The 23,151-nt window shown below is 40.3% G+C and overlaps 1 protein-coding gene across 4 annotated transcripts in view; it reads left to right on the forward strand.

Moving 5' to 3' along the window:
* Positions 1-210: 210 nt before the first annotated feature.
* Positions 211-23,151, forward strand: part of CTBP1 (C-terminal binding protein 1) — an 857,630-nt gene continuing 834,689 nt past the window's right edge. The window contains exon 1 of one of the 4 annotated variants that reach the window (XM_086964238.1): positions 211-401. In XM_086964238.1, coding sequence (XP_086820364.1) covers positions 359-401 — 43 coding nt within the window. In that variant the 5' untranslated portion in view covers positions 211-358. Of the gene's footprint in view, positions 402-556; positions 892-23,151 lie in introns of those variants that run through there. The other 3 variants (XM_086964235.1, XM_086964236.1, XM_086964237.1) reach the window with 3 other exon arrangements.

Genomic DNA, 23,151 nt, shown 5'->3' on the forward strand with positions numbered 1-23,151 from the left:
ACAAAGCATCCACATTGCAAGCTGGTGTTACGCTTTTGACCACACCCAGCAGACAAACTGCACGGTTCCCCATTTTGTAGATAAGGCGGGTGGAGATTGTTTTCGTTTCTCTTTTTCCACCTCCCTCCTCATCTTTTTAGTGCTCGTTCGAGCCTGCTAAACTAGAGATCAATCCGGCCCGAGCCAGGCCCCGCCCGCCTGGCCTCGCCCACTTTCAGAGACAGCAGCGCTGGGGCTTTGGTGCGTGTGCGCTCGTGTGTTACTTCAGGGAAAAAACTGAAGTGGCCGCCATATGCTTAGGATTTTTTAAACATTTCCCTCAAGTTCTTAACTGTAGGGAGTCTGGACACACACCTCAATGGGAAGTTCTCATTTGCTAAACAAGGGGTTGCCTCCTCTAGGTAAAACATTTTGCACTGTTCTATTTTATCCCGATGTCTTGCTTCCAGCGAGCTGGTGGGCGGCTGCGTTGATAACTGTGTATACATAAAGGCTTGTTCTGCTCCCCTCCCATCCCCCTCCCTTGGCCGCCTGCTTGCTTTGTGTGTGAGTGAGAGGGAGGGAGGAGGGAGCAGGGCGAGGGAGAGCGAGCGAGAGAGTGAGAGTGCATTTTTTGAAGACTTGGTCGCGAAATATGGTTATTTATAATTGAGCTGCGTCGATGGCCAAATATCACCATGGACACGAGTACTTTGCGCAGCAACTGTTGGGATGGTGGGCATTTATTTCTATTTCTAAAGCTGTACCTTCTTGTTCCAGACCCCTTTGTGAGATGCAAACTTGTTTGCAATCGTATTTTTCTGGTGGATTACAAATCTGTGCTGCATACTTGATTTTATTTTCCAATTGTGTGCATTGATTTAACTGGACTTGAACTGCGGAGGAATGCAGGTAACAACGTTGCTGTCTGTATGCGCCGTTTATGGGCCGTGCTGGGCGATGCTGTCTTGTTTATTATTTCATGCGATCGTTTGCGTAGACGGGTTGGTTGGCTTTGATCTCTGGCGCGCGCAGTGCAATGCATTCATTTTCTGATTTTAGCGTCGCCTTCTCCTCGCAGAGCCCTGTGTGATTTTATGGCTCAAAGGCGTTCATGCCGGGGCTCGTGTTACAGGGCTCGGAGACCGAGGAAACACACTCCCTTTCCAAGACAATGATGAATAGGGCTCGAGGCTGCCTATCTCTGGCATCGGCAGGTGATGCAGAGAGGTGCATGGGAACTGGAAATGTGGGCTGGAAACGGCATTTACTTGTACTTTTTAAATGGCTAATATATTTAAGAGACACGTGAAGGCTTAACATGCAACAGCGTTCCCAGCAAGAACTGTGATGTTTTAGGACGCATTTATTTCTGTGCACTGTGTATGAGGTGGGGGGCGGATGGGGCAGTGTCCGCTCCTTGGAGGAAGGGTGTGTGTTGTTTATTTGCGGCGCAGCGGCCACGAGGTTAATGTGTAGCCCTTGGGCTTCCTGCCACGTAAATTCAAGGAAAACACGATTTGAAGAAATGCATGTTTTCCCCTCACGGTGAATTAACACAAGTTACAGTTGATTTGATGCTGCACGTGTAGAGCTATAGGGTGGGAACTAGCGCAGTCCTGAGGACCCCCTCCCCTGCAGTTTTAATGCCCCCCCTGCCGTTTTAATGCCCCCTCCCTGCAGTTTTAATGCCCCCCTCCCTGCTGCGGGTACGGGGTGTGGGAACCCGGTGACACGGCCTCGGAAAATAATGCTGATCGCGCAAATCAAACAAGCCCCCCCCCCCCCGCTTCCCCCCACACGTATAATAAGAAACCAGCCCGTTTAGCAGTGCGAAAGTGGGGCCAGCGACAGGATTTAATTTCCATTGGTGTGGTGTTGATATCGCTGTGGTTTTTAAGGAGTTCTTTTCTGCCGTGAGTCTGTTTTACTTAGTGCGGATCTGAGTTGCAAAGCGCAGACCTAGCAGGATGGCGATTGACAGTAACGACACATTCTCCACCTTTCGAGATTAATTTTCAGATGATTTTGCAGCTGTAATCTAAGGCGCTTGATATAATTTCTTCAACATTCATGTCCGTATTTATCTTAAATGCACACTGTGACTTTAGACGGGGAAGCTCGTTGGGGTGTTTCTAACCTTTACATTTGCAAGTATGCAACGAAGTCACACTTTTTGCATATTCTGTGCCCTAGTGAGCCAAGGGCATGACACTTAATGTGTAAGGTATATTAACAATGCACTGCGGCCGCTAGCTTCATAACCGGAAACTTTGGCGATCCCCTTGGTTGCCCGCCCCCTTGGAATGGCTCTCTTCTGTCCACTGCAACGTCGTTCGGATTCCCTAACGTGAAAGTGCAGGCCGCTGTGCGGGTGCACAACGAGTCAGCCCCTTGTGCATGCATGTGTGGCCATGCATTACTACAAGGTACTCATTTGACATCCGCATTACCTGCTGCAGACATACATCAGTGTCGCCCCGCGCCCCCTTAAAGGGGGCCGAACCCGTATTAATGGTGGGGGCTGCCTTAGACCGGTGGTCCCTACCCTTCTCTGTAATCAGACCTACTTCTGTGCAATGAAAATCATACCGAGCTGCTAAAACTCAGTGTTTTTATACTGACTACATCAGACATGATTATTTAAGTTGCCACCCTATTCATGATTACCTGCAGTTAGTTGTCATTCTTAGCGCTCCAGGAGGGGTTTCCGCAGTAATGTAACAAGTGCAATACACCTGGAACCAAATCAAGTAGTAATATTAATAATAATTCTTCCCAATGCCCGATGAGTTATCGAGCACATCAATTAATACATTTATTTTGCAAATTGAACCACTTCTCAAAACATCAGCTTATGAGCTACGAAAATACACATATTTTCGTTTCAAATACATACTTTTCAGTTTTGATATATGCCTTTTAATTCAGCCTGCCTAGCAAATCTTCTAATTTAGTATGTTGCATTGCACACAGGAAAGCTACTTGCAGGTAGCTTGAGAGCCACTGGTAGCTCATGAGCTACTTTTTGGAGAAACCTGCGTTAGACCTCGCTAGTGAATGGATTGGACCATTGTTTTATGGTTTTGCAGCATTACAGTTTTGGCTGTCGAGTTAGTAAATGTGTATTATCTCATCATTTTATTTTGTTCTGAAATGTGGTGAATTAAAGCTTACCAGAACTGGTGTGCTTTCCATTACGAATCTTCAAAGTATAGCACTGTTTGAACAAGCGTAGTTCTTAGTGTGGCTTAATACAGAGATGTATTTCACTGTAAAAAAATAAATATCTTGATAGTTTGCTCACTGTACACTAGTGCAGTCTGTATTTCAAACTATTAACTAGTGTTATTTTGTTGATGGGGCAAATCTGTACCATCTTCGTCTAAGCTTTCGCATCACTGGATGTACCTATTGTTTCTAAATTTACCAAATGTGAAGTGTCACCAATTTCTTAAACCATCGTATGCCATCACTTCTCCCACTCGCGCATTTCTCTTTGGTTCTGTTTACATTTATACATCATGTACTACCAAAATGTAAATGGCATCATGGAAGTCTACCAGTAGTACACTTGGTGCCCTTAACTATAAATATTTTGCTTCATAATTATATGTGAACCCTGATTTCCTGCATTTCTAGCTCTTGGTTTCTCAAAGCTCCCGCCTTCTCACAAATTGTTTTGTTCAAATAATTTCACACCCCATGAGTTGTATACATAAGTCTGATCACATTATGTTGACATCTTACTTCTGTGACCCCCAAAGCTCGATGCATTCTTCTTTCAGTGAATTACAGCTGAGATCGTCATATAGTTAATGAAACTTGTGTCTCTCTTAGCTCCCATATCACCTACTCCTTAGGGCCTTCATTAACACCATGCCACCATCTCCAATAACATCTAAGGTCATTAACTCTGCACTCCCTTTATCCATTCTATCCATCCTAGACCGTGGAGTCTTCTTTCGGATGTGGCAGGATAATACTCCCTTGGCCTTGCCTCGAAGTGGCCATCTTGTACAGTTATTTATATTCGTACCTGCTGAGGAAGGCCTGTTTTTGTCTTCTGAATTACCTCCATTGACTGGTGAGGTGCTTTTCCTGAGAGCTGAACACCTTGTACAAATAGGTACTGACTGTATTTATTTTGTTAGTAGTTTTGACAAGAACCTTGCCACGAACGCCCTCAGCCACTCATTGGCATTGGAACCCAGGAGAAATAAGGCGCACAAATGTGCACTGAAAGTTCTCTTTCCAGCTCAAAGGCTGATCCAAACCCACCAAAAGAATATATTTATTTAGCAACTTTAAAAAATGCAGTTCAAGATAAAAGATATTTATTAAGTTTCTGAATATTAAGGTATACAAGACCAACAGGTGTACAGAGGTGCAGAAAAAGTAAATCGGGGTTAGCCAGGGATATGTACAAAACAAGCATGAGACACAAGTTAGGAGTGCGATAAAGCGTATAAGGGTGCACCAGGTAATGAAGTCTAATCAGTCTTTGTAGTTTTCAAAACCTTTATTTGTTTTAAATTGTTTTTCCAATGGATAAACATCCATAATCACATATACTGCTCAGCCAACGCATTTCGTTCCAAACAGTAGGAACTTCAGCAGGGCTTAGGATTCAATGAAAGCTTATTTCACCCCAAAAACTATGTTCTTGCCCCACCTTATTGCACTGGATAGTTCGGGAATTGCCCGGGCATCATCATGCCCTTGACAAAATAGCTTAATAAGTATGCTTCTCCAGCGTCGTCCCGCTCTCAATGACTTTCCTACTGTTTGGAACGAAACTTGTTGGCTGAGCAATATATGTGAATAAGGATGCTTATGTATATACAACAAGAGAGGAAGGGAAAGGCGGCTACTCTCCTTAGGCCAATCCATGTCCGGCTGGGTTGAAGTCGGATGAGGTTGGAAATACAGTCATTTAGCAACTCAAGTTTAGGTCCTGAGTTGCCTTCCCAAATTCATTGTTCCCTAGACCAGTCAGAAAGAGTTAAGTGTCTCACTAGCGAATGCAACTGTTTATCCTTTACATATTAATGGGTCCTAGTGGTCCTAGAACTACCATCAACTTTAAATGTCCCGCTCTTCCTATTGAATTTTATGTTTATGTGCATCAGTGTCCCAATCAATCCCAGCTATACGCCGAAACGCGTCGTCTTTGGTTGTTTAGTGCACAATAAAACTTTTTAGTGCTGGACTTACCTGGTGTGCCGTCTTTTCTGGAAACCGAATCACGGAGGTGAATGGAAATGGTGAAATACACATAGCATGGTGACTGCTACCATCGACGGCATCAGCGCTGCTAGGCTGAGGATCGCATAAGCAATATTTTTGGATATATATATATATATATATCCATAGGTACTGGATCCCACTAGGTAGGAGGACAATCCTTTATTGTGCACTCGTAAATCAAGGTCCTTCATTTACGAGTGCACAATAAAGGATTTGTGCAAAGACCTCCTGGTGTGCAGTCTCTGTGTCCTCCTAACTAGTGGGATCCAGTACCTATGGATAATTAAGAGTAGCGGCTGCTACTACCGACGGCATCAGCGTTGCTCTGGTTGAGGATCGTTCGAGCAGCATCTTTGAAGCAAAATATATATATATATATATATATATATATATATATATACTTCCTAATAAAACCAACTGAAATTGAATATTTCCCGAGTATTCTGGACCCGGATCATACTTTAATCATCATTGCTTCACACTGTAGACCTGTGCAATGAGATTGTACTCTGGGTTTGCTTAAATAATTATGTTCATAATTGCGCACAAGACAGAAAAGCATGGCGTAGACTACATATGTAGACGTGGAATGAATAATATGCTGTTTTTTGCCATTGTTGAAGGTGAGGAAGGGCATCATGATCTATTCAAGGCTTTGCCTCTAGTGAGTTGTAACCCTTCCCCCGCACTCAGAATTGTTGTAATCCGCATCAGCATATTCATCTCTGAACATCTTTAGTATTATATGCTAGTGAAAATAAATGTTGACCAGAAAACATAATTTGAAACAAGTGTACTAATAAACACAGTTAAACATTTATTGCTTAAATGCTAAATTCATACAACTGGCTGTTACCACAGTAGAGCTTAACCGACTGGAGAGAGCACTGCTTAATGTCTCAAAAAATCAAATCTAGCCTTACAAAAGAAACAAACTAGTGCCATACTCACAAGGCACAGTTACTGTGATTGTTATCTGACTTTATGGATTGAACCGCTTGTTCCTTTGTAATTGTTACATATATTTGTAACTACTACACAATGAAACGTATCCTGGAATTAACCACACATATACACCCTCCTGTGTAATATTTAATTTGTAGCCATTGGGAGGGACATTATACCTAATGCTTCTTCTTTCAAGGGTGTTGGCCCCTCCTCACACTCAAAAATAACTTCACATGTGTGTATATTCTGTGCGCACACCTATGTACAGTAAGTATATGGATATATATATATATATATATATATATATATATATATATATATATATATTTCGCGCTCCTGTCTCCTGTTGATTTCATTGAGGAAGGCGGAGCGCGGAAACGCGTCTGTTGCAAATAAAATAAAAACATCTTTGAGAATTACCCCCGGAGTGCGTGGTTTCTAGTGCGAGCAAGGTGGAAACCCTGAGCGAAATATATATATATATATTTTTTTTTTTTTAAAATATATTTTTATTGCAGGAATCAGTAAATCAATACAGTATCGACCAGCATTGTGTTATGAACGATATTTACAACAGAAAGCCCACTGATCTCCCTCCATAACGTTTGTACACAGCCAATTAGCCCATATCCCTGGGGTCGGGCGGCAAATAAGCTGGGGTCAGTAGAATGCTGGAGCTGGTCCGGATGACACACTGTCCGTCTTCTGCTTTTCGAGCGAAATATATATATATATATATATATATATATATATCCTTTTCACGAGTGCTGGTAGTGGAGAAGCACTGTCGGCGGGCGGTCCGAGCCGGGCACCAGCGGTCCCAATTAATTCTTTTCACAAATCAAGTCTGTATGAAATGATAGCCCGGACACCTTTTCTGTGCAAATATAATAGATTTAATGGCAACAACAACGCGTTTCGGCGGTTAAGCCTTGATCACGCTTACCGTCTCGCCACAAGAACATCAGTTTAAATAAATATTCAATGCAAACCCAACATAACGCCCTAGTGGGTGATCACGAATTATAATCAGCATTATAATTCGTGATCACCCACTAGGGCGTTATGTTGGGTTTGCATTGAATATTTATTTATATATGCTCTTCACAACTCTACTTGTATTTGTCACATTGCATTATTGAAGCTTTTAAGACAGACTAAGATGGCCGACACATTTACCATCATGTTGAGTGTACCTGCAAAACAGTCCCTTTTCTATGTTTATTGCACTTGTTTGTGCATGTGGTATATATATATATATATATATATATATATATATATATATATATATATATATATACACACACACAGATGCACAAAGCATGCAATTGTCGAGTAAGTAGAGGGGCCATTACTTATGAGATGCGAAACCCATCTGTTATATACCTTGTCATATTTTCATGTATATTTCTTCTAACAAAGGTATTTTGCCAAAACCAGACTGCAAGTGGTTACATTTGTGCAACAGTGTAAAATCACATGTAAAAGTCCTAGTGACTATCGTTTGTGTGTAGAAGGAGGGAGGAGGTTGTTCCCTTGTGTGAAGTCAGTGTAACATGCAATCTTTTCGCAATAAACAGTTTTACCATGCTACTTTCACTGTACTGTGACAATGATACAATAATATGGCATTTGTCTATAGCACTATAGTCATACATGCGTCAACATGCATTTATTTATGGTACAGTTGCTCACAATAATGTATTGTAGGCTCCCATTCATTTTTTTCTACCATGGCGTACATATTTATATGTGTATGTTCTGAATATGCTATTTTCCATTGTGTAATTTATAACATTGTGTATATAATTGTACATAGAGTTCTGCTTTTTGAATTTAGCTCGGGACATTTTTGCACTTTTCTTGATTATGGTCAGAGCCTATGGTAAATAGATTTATTAGTGATTCTTCTAGTTCCCACTTCTCTCCACCCCAATCTGTCCCTCAGATACCTAGTGTGCCCAGCTACCCATAATGGGTCATCTTTTTCAATATGTTATGTTTTGCCCTCTGAATGGATGAGCGACTTTGTGCCCTCCAGTGCCTGAAACAGAAACGGTTTCCTTGTTGTCCATTTAATTTGTTCTGTGCATAAAATACTGGACATACGTGTTCAAGTTTCTCTGAATAGAGGCTTTCATAGCAACTGTTATTGTTTTCGCTTGAACTTGCTTTGAGCTCTGCGGAAACTGGAAATGCTTCCCAGTTGATGCAAGGAATAAAAACAAGATGTAAAAGAGATAATGAGACTTAATGGTTTAACAAATTGCGCTGTTAAATTTGTGCCTGCCCGTAACAAAAGAGTGGATACTCTTATAAAAATTAAGGGTACTTTGCGTTTGATATTTAGGTGTAGCAGAACGGAATTTCTTGAATAACATTAGGTCGTGGGAGGAAAATAACTTACTTGATAGTGTCTCAAAACAAGCAGGGTCAACTTCACTGTTTTTAGAAGGCATCGCTAGTTCATTGGCTGTTTGAGGAAGGTCTTTTAACACATTTGGGTTTTACTGCCCCCATAGAAAGATTTGATTGTTTCGAGGGCGATGCGGCGGCAGCTGTATGCTGGTTATGCACAGAAACCCCTGCGGGCTGTACCAACAATATACATGTTGCAACGTGTGCAATTAGGTTGCAATTTATGGGCCCTAATACACAACTTGAAAAGGAAAATCTTAAAAGGAAGTAGTCCTTTCTAAGAACACGAGAGAGATCTTTACATAACAATTCATCTGGTTTTGACTGCATTCAAGAACGAGAGTAATAACATATATAAAGGCTGTTGCTCTCATATTTAGATTAGCATTTTCTTTCTGAGATTTTCCAAAATTCCTATTCTGCTCTTGATACAGACTAGCTTGAGCAGACCTAGAGAGCCATTCTGAGTCTGCAGTGCTACTCCTATATGTACCTCGTGACCTTTGCTCCTGAGCAGACGTTCAGGTTACTCCAGGCCTTTATATCAGTGCCACTGAATTACAAGTTCCTTGGAAGCACCACAAACCTGCCATGTTTTACATCGATATTTTGTCTTCTGATTTCCAGGGGAAACTGCAGGGTAGAATAATGAATTATTGGGGACATTAGACATGGAATTCTTATTCCCCCCCAGGAATTGTCGCAGATCTTATTATTCCATAGGAGTGGATGGCGGATGCTCTTTTCACCCGGACCCCAAAACATTCATAATTGGCTTTCTATTTGATGATTCCACAAAGAGAATCCAAGGGGAAAAGGTAGTACAGAACAGCAGTCGATTTTTTTCCGCACTCTAAACACCTTTCTGTAGATTGTCTTTGTTAGAAGTTTGGTCTCTAGTTGGCCGAAATATGCACCATGTCCAAGTAGGGACCACAATCTTAGTCCGGGTAAGTCACAACACAATCCTGAATTATACTGTGCTCACTCCCTGGTAGCTTGGCATAGGACAGGCAGGTCTAAATTAAAAGGCAATGTATAAAGTATTTGTGCAATAACTCGTACAACAACAGAGTAAATACACCACAAAAAGACTCCACAACAGTTAGGAAAAATAGAGATTATTTATCGGAGTAAAACAAGTAAAAAATGATCAAAATCCATCAAGTAGAAGTAGAGCTTAGAAACAGGTAGTGCTAAAACAGTCGCCAGGGACCGGGGCAAACCCAAAGTTCAGGCCAACTGCAATGGAGTGCAAGCTGGCTGCAGGGAATCACTTGGGGCTGCTGAACCCTGTACCTTGAATCCTGGGGCACAGTCAGCGTGGCAGTGCTTTGTGTCGTCCAGCATAGGTTCCGAGAGGCTGTTCAGTGAGTCTTTGTGGGGCTTCATGTTGCTTCGCAGCTGATTTGACAGAAACTCACCTGCAGAACCCACTTCTGTGGCTCAGAACCTGGAGGGGGAACCTCAGGCAAGGGTAGGACTTGCAGAAGACTGAGTCCGGCACCACCAGCAGAATTGCAGGAAGTCTTTTGTGTCCCTGAGACTTCAGAAACAGGAGGCAAACTAACTAGCCCTTGGATGTCACTTTGGAGAGAAGGCAGAATCCTGCGCTCCTTCCAGCAGAGCCGGAGAGCAGCAGGCCAACAAGCAGGAAAGCAGTCTTTCCAGAAACTAGTCCAGTTGAGTTCTTTGAGCAGCATATCAGTTCTTCTGACTGAGATTCGATGTAGGTCCAGAATTGTCTGATTTAATGGGGCTAGAAACCCAGTACTTCTACCCAAATGGGCCTTTGATGTGAGGGGGAAATTCAATGAGTGGTTTTGAAGTGCACCAGTGTCCCAATCAATCCCAGCCCTTAGTCCAGATTATAAGTGGGGGGTTATCAGTCATTTGAGTGGGGTCCGACCACCACCCTTTGAAGGGTAAGGGTGAGGTCCTTACTCCCAATTGCCCAGGAAGACCCATCAGAATGCAGACGGAAGCTAAATCACACCCAGCCATTTTCTGTGTCTGTCTAGAAGGAATGCACAAAGTGAACTGTCCCCTAGGCCAGACGTGTATTAGAGAAAGGCTGTAAGGCACACAGAGCAGAATGAGCAGAGAAATGTTCACTTTCTAAAAGTGCTATTTATAAAATAGTAATGTTAAATCCGACCTTACCAGTAAATAGGATTTATCATTACCATTCCAAAGATAGGAAACATGAAAAAGCTACTCTGTCTGATCAGAAATGACAGCTCAGAGGTATTTTATGTTATTACCAATTCTAGCTGATGAGTAGAGTAGGTCTCATAGCAATGAAAAACGAATTTAGCGGTTTGTCACTGCCAGGATATGTAAAACATAGAAGTACATGTCCTGCCTTTTACTTACATAGTGTCCTGCCCTTTGGGTAACCAAGGGCTTTTCTTAGGGGTAACTTATACACAATAAAAGGGACGTTTAAGGTTTGGCAAGTAGTTTTAAATGCCAAGACAAAGTGGCAGGCCTGAGACATGGTTAAGGGGCTAAATATGTGGGTGACACAATCGTTGCTGCAGGCCCACTAGTAGCAGTTAATTTATAGGCCCTGGGCACATATAGTGCCCTTTACGAGGGGCTTATGAGCAAATTAAATATATCATTGGGTATGAGTCAATGTTACCAAGAGCAGAAGCACTTTAGCTCCGATAAGCAGTGGTAAGAGAGCCAGGGTCCTAACGCCAGCAAAAACGAGTACAGAACAATGGAGGGAGGCAGGCAAAAAGTTGAGGGAAGACAACCCTAAGGCTGTCAGGTCTAACAGTTTTTGTATGCCAAAAGACAGAAAATATATACAATTTTTATATATATATATATATATTCATTCACTTAAAAAACCATAGGTTTCAGGCCTTATATAGTTAGGAATTAGCATTTAAAAAACCATTGAAATTGCTCCTATATAGTTAGTTGTACTAACTATATTTCGTGCACCCGCAATCCACTGCTGATGATGTCACATATTACATCATTCATGACATGGTCAGTGACATCACTATATAAGGCCTGAAACCTATGTTTTTTTAAGTGAATTTGCAAGGTTTTTTAAATGCTAATTCCTAACTATATCAGGCGTGAAACCTATATATTTTTTTCAATAAATTTCAAAGGTTTTGTCAATGCAAATTCTATTAGCGGATAACGTTTATATACGTTATTATCCTTCTGGGACCACCTGAGCAGCCATCTTGTTTCTCAGGAGAAGTGAGGCACAAGAGAGCACAAAACAAGAGTGGAAAACGCGAAAAGGGGGCAGGGTTGAGACCCCCTAGCCCTTCTCAGGGGTCCCAGAAGGACCACCAAGTGCAAAAAAATGGTAATTTATTTTTTAATCGCGGGGTACGCGCTCGGTGCGCGTACCCCGCGATTTTTTTATTTTCTTGCCCTTGGGGGTCCTTTTGGGACCCCCTGAGATGGACTAGAAGGTTGGGGGGTCTATACCCTGCACCCTTTTCGTTTTTCGACTCTTGTTTTGGTCTCTCTTGTGCCTGGTTTGGACAGTTTGGAATGTTGACAGTCGACTGCCAGCCAATCAGAAACTCGCTTGCGCACGTAAGGGTACGCGCACGTACGGGTACAAAACGCGTACCGTACGCTTACGGTGCGCGTACGGTGAGCGCATATAGATATATAATTTGCTCAAATTCTATTTTCTCAACAACTACTGGAGGGATTTTCACCAAATATAGAAAAGGCACTACTGCATACCTGTCGCTACCATTTTGCCAAGTTTGGTGTAATTTCGTTCAGCCGTTCGGGCTGTAGCCGTGTCTAAAGGTCCCATAGAAAATGCCATTTGAAAAATTTCAAATACAATTTTCTCAAGAACTACTGGAGGGATTTTCACCAAACATAGCAAAGGCACATCTGCATACCAGGCCCTACCATTTGCCAAGTTTGGTGTAATTCCATTTAGCCGTTCGGGCTGTAGCCGTGTCTAAAGGTCCCTATGGAAATTAACATGGGGAAAACACGTTTTGGGACCCCCCTTTTTTCTCGGCCCCCGCTTGACGAATCCCCCGAAACTTTCAGGGAAGGAGCGGAGCAAAGCAATTTTAAGGAAAATTACACGCAGATTCCTCAATCGGCGCCAAAGTTATTCCCAATAGAATGTTGGGGATTTCCTATGGTAACTAGGTCCTAACAATATATACCTACTGGCGACCTCCAGTATGTGTGTATATATATATATATATATATATATATATATATATATATATATATATATATATATATATATATATATTACTGAACTCCGTGATGTCGCTGCAGCAGTCAAGTCCTAACGCCTAGGTGCCCTGAGAGTATGGGGTATTTCTATAAAAAGAACAGGGCCAATAAAACAGATGTTTTATATTCCTTTTTACAGAAAAATAGCCAAAGTTTTTCCCAATTGTAATGCTGCTAGCCGAAAAAGCTAACATGGGAAGGCTTTATTAAACTTCAATCAAAAGTTAGACTTTAACCCCTTCGATGCTCATGACGAGCTGAGCCCGCCATGAGGTACACCTCTCGTGTGCTCATGACGAGCTGAGCTCGTCATGACCACACCCATTTACATTAGGGCCCAGCACAGCAGATGAAAGTCTCCAGCAGCCATGGTGTTAATGGAGTTAGCTAGCAATATGATTCAAAGTGTTAAAATAATGGTTAAAACAAAACCAACAATTTACCAAGGTCCGATTTATTATAAATATTGCAGAAAAGTAGTTTTAGAACTTACAATCCTGAAGTTACCTAAAATCTCTCTGAAGCAGCCTCTGCTGATTAGCCAGCCTTTGACAGCTTAAGACGAGCTGCTCCCAGAGTAGGTGTGAACAGGCCTAAGGCTGAAACTATACAACCATTTGGTGGGAGGAGATTGGAGAAGCCAGGGAGAGGAAGGGGGCTGGTTAGATAAATGGAACTTCAAAGGCAGGAGACCCAGGACGCAGGTCACCCCCCCCCCCACTCCCTTGATCGCCGGCCACAGGGGAGTCCCTGTAATTAAATTAGGAGAGGGGCTGGGAGATGAGTGTAGTGAAGTATTAGCCACACCTGTGGGTTGGCTTACACAGAAAAATACTCCATGGAGAGCATTTCTCCATTTTGATTTTTGACAACAGTGCATGCTGGGTCAGAAATTTGTCACACTTCACGGGAAGTCGTCATAGCAGGGGGAGGCAACTTAACCCCTATTGTTTGGGGTGTCCCTCCTCCCCAAATATTCTCTATTTGTATAAAATGGTGTTAACTGCTTTACATTTACCTGTCCCCTAAGTTAAGCTTGACTGCTCGTTGTTAAGCTACCAAGGATTGAGCAAGGATTAATTTATTGAGGCTTGATTGGGCCTTATTAGTAAGTGTGATATTACTACTAGCTGAAGTTGAATTACCCCCACCTACTAATAACCTACTTTCCTACATCCAGTTTTGGCCTTTGGAGCATGTATATTTGGTGATGTGTTGCTTGATGTTAGTGTCTTGTAGATTGAGGATTATTTTCCTCTTGGCCTGAAAGGATGGGAGTTGAAGAGCCAGGTGAAGGCTTTGTGGGAGTGCTTGCTAGACGGTTTGACAGTAGCATCATTCATTTTGTCAATTAAATGCTTGTTGGTTAGGTGACATTGTGAGTCATGGCTGTGACATGACAAACTGCGGAATGTTTTTAAATGAGGCTATGCATTATTGAACCTTTCTGAACCTTTGACATGTGCATGTTGGCAAGCTGGACATGCACATGTTTGCTGTAGTTCAAATGAGATGATTGAGGAAGCTGTTCGGAACCTTGCTCATTACAGAGCCAAAGTGAACGTACACAGGCCCATGAATAGTTAAGATGGGGCTTTACTCAGAAAAACACCCGCACGTCTGCTGATGTTGTAGTTCTGATGTTGTTTGAATATTATGCAAATAACATATCTTTTAGAAGCTACTATTTGAAAAATTAGATGTAAATTGTTGATTTTCAAATGGCCTGATAACATGTTAGCTTTCAATCTAGATCTGTCAATTCGGTTCCCAAAGTCCTAAGAGATTGTAATGCTCATTTAATAAAGATTAAATGAGAAAGAGCATTCAAAATGACTTCTGCAGCCAGCCTCGTCTTTACTAATAATGGATCACTGACATAATATCGAGGGGCATAATATCGACTAGCAAAAATATAGGCGAAAAAATATCGACAGACCGGAATATCGACTTTGTATCTACAAACAGGTAAGTACAAAAATATCGAGTAAAAAATATTGTTTATAAAAATATAGTTTGTAAAAATATCGACTTTATTAAAAACAATGTTAAATTAATATTAAAAATTAATTAGTAAAATATACTTAAAAATACTTAAATTACCTTATAATAATTAAATAATTAATTAAAGTTATAATTCTTTTTTTTACAATCATATTTGTTTAAAAAAATAAATAAATAAATAAAATATATATATATATATATCTATATATATATATATCCATCCATCCATCCATCCATCCATCCTACTGGCGGTCGCCAGTAGGTAGTTATAGTTAGGATTATTTTCAATAGAAAATCTCAACATTCTATTGTGAATAACTTTGGCGCCGGTTGAGGAATCTGCCTGAAAATTTCCTCAAATTTGCCTCGCGGCGCCCCGGTCCTTCCCTGAAAGTTTGGGGGGATTTGTCAAGTGGGGGCCGAGAAAAAAGGGGGGTCCCAAAACGTGTTTTCTCCATGTTAATTTCCATAGGGCGGTCGACCTCACTTTTAGCCCGAACGGCTTAATGGATTTCCACCAAACTTGGCAAAATTTTAGGGACTGGTAGCCCGATGTACCTTTGCTATGTCTCAAGATATGTGCTCTAGTGGATTTTGAGTTATTTAGGTTCAAAAAAATATATATATATCTATGGCCGCGCACCGGGGAGCGCTCCGGGCGCGCTACGCGACTTGCGCGCGGAAAGCTGATTGGCTCTCGGTTGTCTGTAAACATTCCAAACAGTCCGGAGCGGCCGCCATCTTGTGTCACGGTAGGATCGAGACACAAGCGGTGGCAAAAACAAAGGGGGAATTGACCATAAGGGGGCAGAGTAGACCCTCTAGGCGGGGGGAGCGCCCGGAACGCGGACCGGGGAGCGTACCATGTTAAAAACCCAGTGAAACAGTAAAATAATAATTTAAAGTGCTAAGAGGTAGTGATGCATTGCTGGAGTGTGTCACAAAAGTGATGCAACTCCAGCAATGCATCCTTTCACATGGGGCCAGCCCCATGTGAAAGGGCCTGCGTCAGTCTTATGCCTGCTGTGAGGCAGGCGCAAGATTTTGACGCAATGGTGTCCTAAAAGTGACGCAGTGAAATCTCATAGATTTCACTGCGTCACTTCTACGACCCTTTCTTGCGTCAATACCCCCCCTTTGCATACATTACACCTGGCGCAGGTATAATGTGAAAGGGCTTGCGTCAGTCTTTTCTTACCCTTCCACACCACCGTTCTTTTACTACATTTTCTTCACTTATCCACATTCCCCATGTTCACTCTCCTTCTCCTCACTCTCGTTCCCCACACTCACCTTCTTTCAGTCCCCCTACTTCACTTCCCGTCCCTTTCTTTGCTTTCTCACTCATTTTCATTTCCTCTCCTCTCTCACTGCACTCCACTTCAGTTACTCATTTTGAATTTGATAAGAATATAGCTCTTTTTTGAGAACTGGAGGTAGTTCTAAAAACTGTTTTTTTTCTTCTTTTTTTATGTTTTTTTCAGAACAAAAACAAAAACAGGGAATGCAAAACTGCTCAACAGGAGCAAAAAAAGGGGAAAAATTAGGGCTGGGGAAGGCAGCGGTGTTCTTGCCTCTTGCGTGCAATGAGTTTGATGCTCTGCTCACCATAGCAAAGCAGTTCATTGCATTGCTTGCACTTTATAGTAATGTCACTAAAAACAGGTTGAATGTTCGGAATCATCTCCAATTCCGCTGCACGTCCTCTCCCTGATGTTGTGGCTCCTCCTGTAGATGTAGAGGCACCATCCCTTGGGGGATTACGTGCCAGGTCTCGGACACTCTCCCGGGCATAGTTGTGGGGGTGCCTGTGTTGGACGTGGCGAATCATTGTGGAATTGCCAAAACTGTACTTCCTTTTTGGGTCTCCTCGGGAAAGCACAGTTTGGCAGATTTTGCATTCTACTTTGGGAGCATTCACCTTTTTTAATCCTTCAGGTATTGAAAAAAAATTCCAAATAAAATGCTCCTTGATCTTGGGCTGAGGAGGCTCTTCCTCAATGAAGCCATCTGAGTTCTCACTACTGCTGGAGGGTCTAGCTGCCATTCTTTGCAAAAAATGGTAGGACAGAAAAAAACAGGTCTTGCTGTCTCCAAAGTGAAAGAAGAAATGAAGGAAATGGGTGGGGTTTTCATTAGTTGTAAAAAAAACTGATAACAACCAACGAAAGGAGTTATTTTAAGGTCACATGACCAGGGCTTTCATCATTTGGAAACTAAAACTGTCCTGAACCAATAAAAAGTGTTATTTTTAGGTCACATGACCCGACGCGCTTACGCGTCGCGTAAGCGCATCGGATGCTTACGTTGCGCGATCGTATTCGCTCGAGTGCTTCCGGGTGCGCTTACGACGTGCGTATCACGCGGACCCGGCTACGCGATACATCACGATGTTTTCGTTCGCAGCAATAGCGCTAACGGGACGCTCACCGGTGCGCGCCGTAAAAGTGCGCATTCCAGGGCAAAAAAAGAAAAAAAAAAAAAGTATTATATAAATGTACAATATAGGATTCATTATAAAAAATATTACATTTCATAGGTTTGAGGCCCTATATATAGTTAGGAATTAGCATTTAAAAAACCTATGAAATTCACTGAAAAAACCATAGGTTTCACACCAGTTATAGTTAGGAATTGGCATTTAAAAAAACAATTAAATTCACTGAAAAACCCATAGGTTTCAGACCAGTTATAGTTAGCTGGAAATTTTACTGACATAAAACCATTGAAATTCCCACGTTATAGTTAGTTGGACTCACTATAACTTGCGTGCCTGCAATGTACTGCTGATGACGTCACATATTACATCACTCATGACATGGTCAGTGACATCACTCATGACATCACTGATGACACCATCCTTGTGACAGAGTGACAGACCTCCTTTCAGTGTAATGTGACCCTTGAAACACATACTCAAAAATAGAATCTAACATTTTCAAAAAATGGAGATACCCATACCAGTTACAACAACCAATTCAGTAATACCACCATCTATATACACATCCACTCTTTCAGCAACAGTTCTATATAGTCACTCATACATATACTCACTCATCATATGTAGTGATACACATATACATCCTGTTACACATTGACAGTCTTCCAAAAGTTACTCACACACATACTCACACATGCAAATAAACTATTGAACATCCATTTATTAGCATATACAACTATACACACACTACCACCTTACTTCTAAGGAAACCTACACTGTTGCGTGTTTATCTAGGTTCCTGATCGATACTGTGACCTTATGCCCCTATTCGGCTATAAATCCATTTATTCCCTATATTGGCATAACCGTTCAAGTGCGATTTTCAGAAAAGTCATCTCTGGCCTCACACGAACAGAGCCACATTCCAGCATAGTTCTCTGCCACTTCCTTTGCGACCAATTAGTGCAATGACAGAGCAGAAGTCACTATCTGATATTCCTAGATTAACACTCCGAGTTCTTCAACAAGATAAAAACTCAGCAAACCTGGAAATCCCCGCTTGCCGTGTTTTGATTAGTAATGGAACTCTAATGAGCAACTGATAACTATCACTTCCTAGTGACATCTTTAATTGACGTCTTATGTCCAGCAAACTTGCGTCAAACCCGGCACCTGTCAGGTATAAATATTACCAACGTTGCCTTAAGCAATGAGCTACTGTTGCTGTTGCTAAGCTGTCTGCAAGACCCCGTGTTGGTGAAGCTAGCACTCTGTCGCTGCAGCCTGCTGTCCCCTTGGTGGTGAAGCTACTGATACCATTATCGCTGCTAAAGCGCGAACGATGGTGCAGTACGCTTAGGAGCTGAACAGCCGTCCCTCTGCGAAGACATCCAGCAGATTCCAGCTGCCCGCGGACGCTGTCCCCCCTCCTTCCTCGACGCGCTGAAAGAAGAGCCGCTGCCTTTCTCGTGCAGAGAAATCCAGCTCCGCCGTTTCCGGTCTACCCTTGCGGGTGACTGGGATATCGAGAGTGACCCCTGAAGGAGATACCAAACCTCCATCATTCTATTCAGAGGTATGGTGTTGACTAAACCCTTAGACGAGAATTCTTGAAGCAAACCTTGGCAAAACCAACTTAACTTAAAGCTACTTACTTACTCCCCTTCCACGTGTTAGGCTTAGGTCAGGCACACTGGGGTAGGCTTAGTTAGAAGCACCAGTTGAGTATGTTAGCCTAATATATATATGACTGTATATATGTTTTATTACTTTTAAACCATTGTATGGCTAAGAAACCATATCAATGCTTTTACAGTTCTATTTCGCAATACTTATCTTACTGTACGTACTTTTTATCATAACAAGTCTTGCAATTGTGGCAATACATTTCTCTTGTACGAGAAGAAAGACTGTCCAATAAATGTTAACCTTTTATTGACAAACGCCCGTCTCTCTATTCTCTACATATCGTGAAAGTAAACTGCACTAGACTGACTGAGTGAAATACCTGTCTATTGTTTCACACGACCCTAGAGATTGACTCTTGATCTGAGGAGCAAAGTTGTCATGTTGCACGGTTGTTGGAAAGCTGAATCCCTTCTTGTCTGTGCCAGGGAAGCTGATCACTTCCTATGCAGAGAAGAAAGTTTCCAGTGATCTCTGAGCTAGTTGGTAACACACCCAATTAAGTTTAGCATAGTCAGTGGAGGCCTGGAATATCCGCAGTTCCACCTCGATACTACTGTTTATGTTATTCCAATGCGCAGGGCCTAGTGGGAAACTAGGAACTACACTACAACACATACTTACTCTCTTAAACAATCACTTACAGAAACACATACTTATTTAAACAGAAACTCTTACAATCTCTCACTCTCACATATACTCACTTATATACATCAATACTCACATATACTAGATTAAAACATGTCGTTACTGATAAAGACACTAGTGAGACAGTCATTCACTCACTAACACACACATATACACACTCATCCACCCATACAGTCCTGCACATATGTTGTGTTCAAAACACATACAAACAGAGAGTCAGTCATTGATGCATCTATGTGCTAAGTCATACCCCCACCAAACCATACAGACACTCATACTGATACTAAAAACATCTAATAACCCATATACACACACATGTAGCTACTCACAAACCCATGCAGCCACTTACACACAAAGTGAAGCACTAATACATATATTTAAATATTTAAACATTTCTCACTAATATATGTATTCACTAAGGTACACTTAATAAGCCAGTTAACATTAAAAAAACAAAACATCCATTTAGACACTTATTTAAACATTTATTCTTCCATTGACTTTTACATATACATATATAAAACATATTTATTTTTCAGAAAGAAACACATTCACTGGATGGTGTCATCAGTGATGTCATGAGTGATGTCACTGACCATGTCATGAGTGATGTAATATGTGACTTCATCAGCAGTGCATTGCAGGCGCGCAAGTTATAGTGAGTCCAACTAACTATAATTTGGGAATTTCAATGGTTTTATGTCAGTAAAATTTCCAGCTAACTATAACTGGTGTGCAACCTATGGTTTTTTCTGTGAATTTAATTGGTTTTTTAAATGCTAATTCCTAACTATAACTGATGTGCAACCTATGTTTTTTCAGTGAATATATATATATATATATATATATATATATATATATATATATATATATAGTAACATAATATAATTAAAAAATATCCAATATTATTACCGTAGGATAGCAGAAGTGTAAAAATTACTATTCCCACTCCAGAGAGTGCAACGGTAGATAAGGCGTTGGATAGCGTAGGGGTACAAATTAATATTCCCACTCCAGAGAGTGCAACTGTAGGGAAAGGGTTGGATAGCGTAGGGGTAAAAATTACTAATCCCACTGCAGAGAGTGCAACAGTAGAGAAAGGGTTGGATAGCGTAGGGGTAAAAATTACTATTCCCACTCCAGAGAGTGCAACTGTAGGGAAAGCGTTGAGTAGCGTAGAGGTAAAAATTGCTATTCCCACTCCAGAGAGTGCAACAGTAGGGAAAGGGTTGGATAGCATAGGGGTAAAAATTACTATTCCCACTCCAGAGAGTGCAACGTAGGGAAAGCGTTGGATAGCGTAGGGGTAAAAATTACTATTCCCACTCCAGCGAGTGCAACAGTAGGGAAAGTAAATACTTCATATATTATTAAAAAATATATATTAATATCTATATAAAAATTCATTAAAAGTAATTAGCAATTTAATATAATAATTAATTACAAATACTAATTTAAATTAATCATTTCAATTAGTTATCTATTAATACTAATTAATTACAAATTAACAATTAATTAGTAATTAAAAAGTTACTTAACAATTAAAATCTAATAAATACCAACAAAATTAACATATGTAATTAGTTATAATTAAATTAATTCCCACCCTATTCCCCTATAAACCCACTACAGAAAATAAATTAGTAAAATTAACACAATTATCAATTAATCAATTTAATAAAATTAATTCCCAATTAAAATTTAATTAATTACCAAATAACAATTATTTAACAATTAGTTATACATAAATAACACTACATAAATTAACATATTTAATTAATTATAATTAAATTACTTCCCACCCTATTCCCCTATAAACCCACAACCTGCTACAGAAATTAAATTAGTTAAATTAACATCATTATCAATTAATCAATTAAATAAAATTAATTGGCAATTAAAATTTAATTAATTACAATATAAAAATTAACAATTAATTATAAACAAATACCAATACATACATTTACATATATAATTATAATTAAATTACTTCCCACCCTATTCCCCTATAAACCCACAACCCGCTACAGAATTTAATTACGCAAAATTTAAATAACATTAAATTCATTAATTAAATGACATTATAACATAAATAAACACTTTTAACACATAAAATACACTATAAAAAATTCGATATTATTAAATGTTCGATATTTTTATTAACCTATATTATGTACTTCAAAATTTTAACTATCTATATATTAAAATTCGATATTACATTACTTACCTTCAAAACAATATTTTTGATGTCTATATTCTGTCCATTCGATTTTCTGGCCAGCCTATATTTTGTACTTGATATTACATCCATTCGATATTTTGTAGTCAATATTTTGTCTGTTTACCACTAATAATACACCAAACCATTTGGAAAATGTTAGATTCTGCCTGGCTGTCATGTGAATCGGACTGGTAATACCTTTGAGAGTGGTTGTCCCTAGAGATATTATTTTTTCAAGCACACTGGGTATGGAATGGTGAGAAACTAGCAATAAGTGAGGTGGATTGACTTCTAGTTAGACCAGGCTTCTTTTCATTTCACCAAAACGATTGTCAACTATTCTACCACTTTCCATTAAATAAAATGAATAGCACATAAGAAGCATGAAGTCACTTGTGGTTCATTTTTACTTTTTTTTACCTAATTGACTTTAAGATAATTTCCAGACAGTACATAAGAATAAATAGTCTAAAACTGTATGCATTTACAAATATGTTCAATCATAAACCAACGTAAAAAGTATGAATAGTAATCCATTGTAAAAAGTGCATTTTCTTCGAAGCCTCAGTTTAATAAAGATTGACCCATCTTCATTAAAGTGTGGCATGGAAGAGTAATCCACTTTTTACAGTAAATCTATTAATATTTTTTAAGTTGGTTTATGACAGAACATATTTGTAAATGCATACATCTTCTGAAGTGCAGAGAGGCATTATTCTTTCTACTTGCAGCTCCTAGGTAGCTGTGATTTATATTAAAGAGTCTGTTCCTTCCTTAAAATGTCATTAAGAAGTAGGAAAAAGATGGAAGGCTAAGATAAGGGCACACCAATACATCACCTGATCATGCTATGTACAGTCTGGATTTTAGTTATTCCACAAATCTAAGAAATGGTTTATTAACGTTACTTTTACAGTAGGCTTATTTCTGTGTGTATTATATTATATTGTATTTAACTGTTTTAAGGGTTCAAACCTCTGGCTTTGCTGCACTGACATATGCTTGAATTGCAATTTGTGTTGATTATAATTCATTTATTTATTTATTTACTTTATTTCTAGAGCGCCCTGTCACTTAACAGGCATCCTGGCGCTAGCAAACTCAGAGTGCAGTATAAAGGTGTGCTCGAAGCAGACAGCAAACTAGGCCTTGGGAAACAACCACGTTTTTAATCTCCTTCTAAAAGGAAGCAGGTCACGGACTTGTCGCAGCTCCAATGGGAGTTCGTTCCTAAGTTTAGCAGCTGCTACACCAAAGGATCTACCACCAGACTTCACTTTCCTGAACCTCGGTATCTTAACCA

Source organism: Lissotriton vulgaris, chromosome 3_2, assembly GCF_964263255.1.
Source record: "Lissotriton vulgaris chromosome 3_2, aLisVul1.2, whole genome shotgun sequence".
NCBI classification, from domain to species: Eukaryota; Metazoa; Chordata; class Amphibia; order Caudata; family Salamandridae; genus Lissotriton; species Lissotriton vulgaris.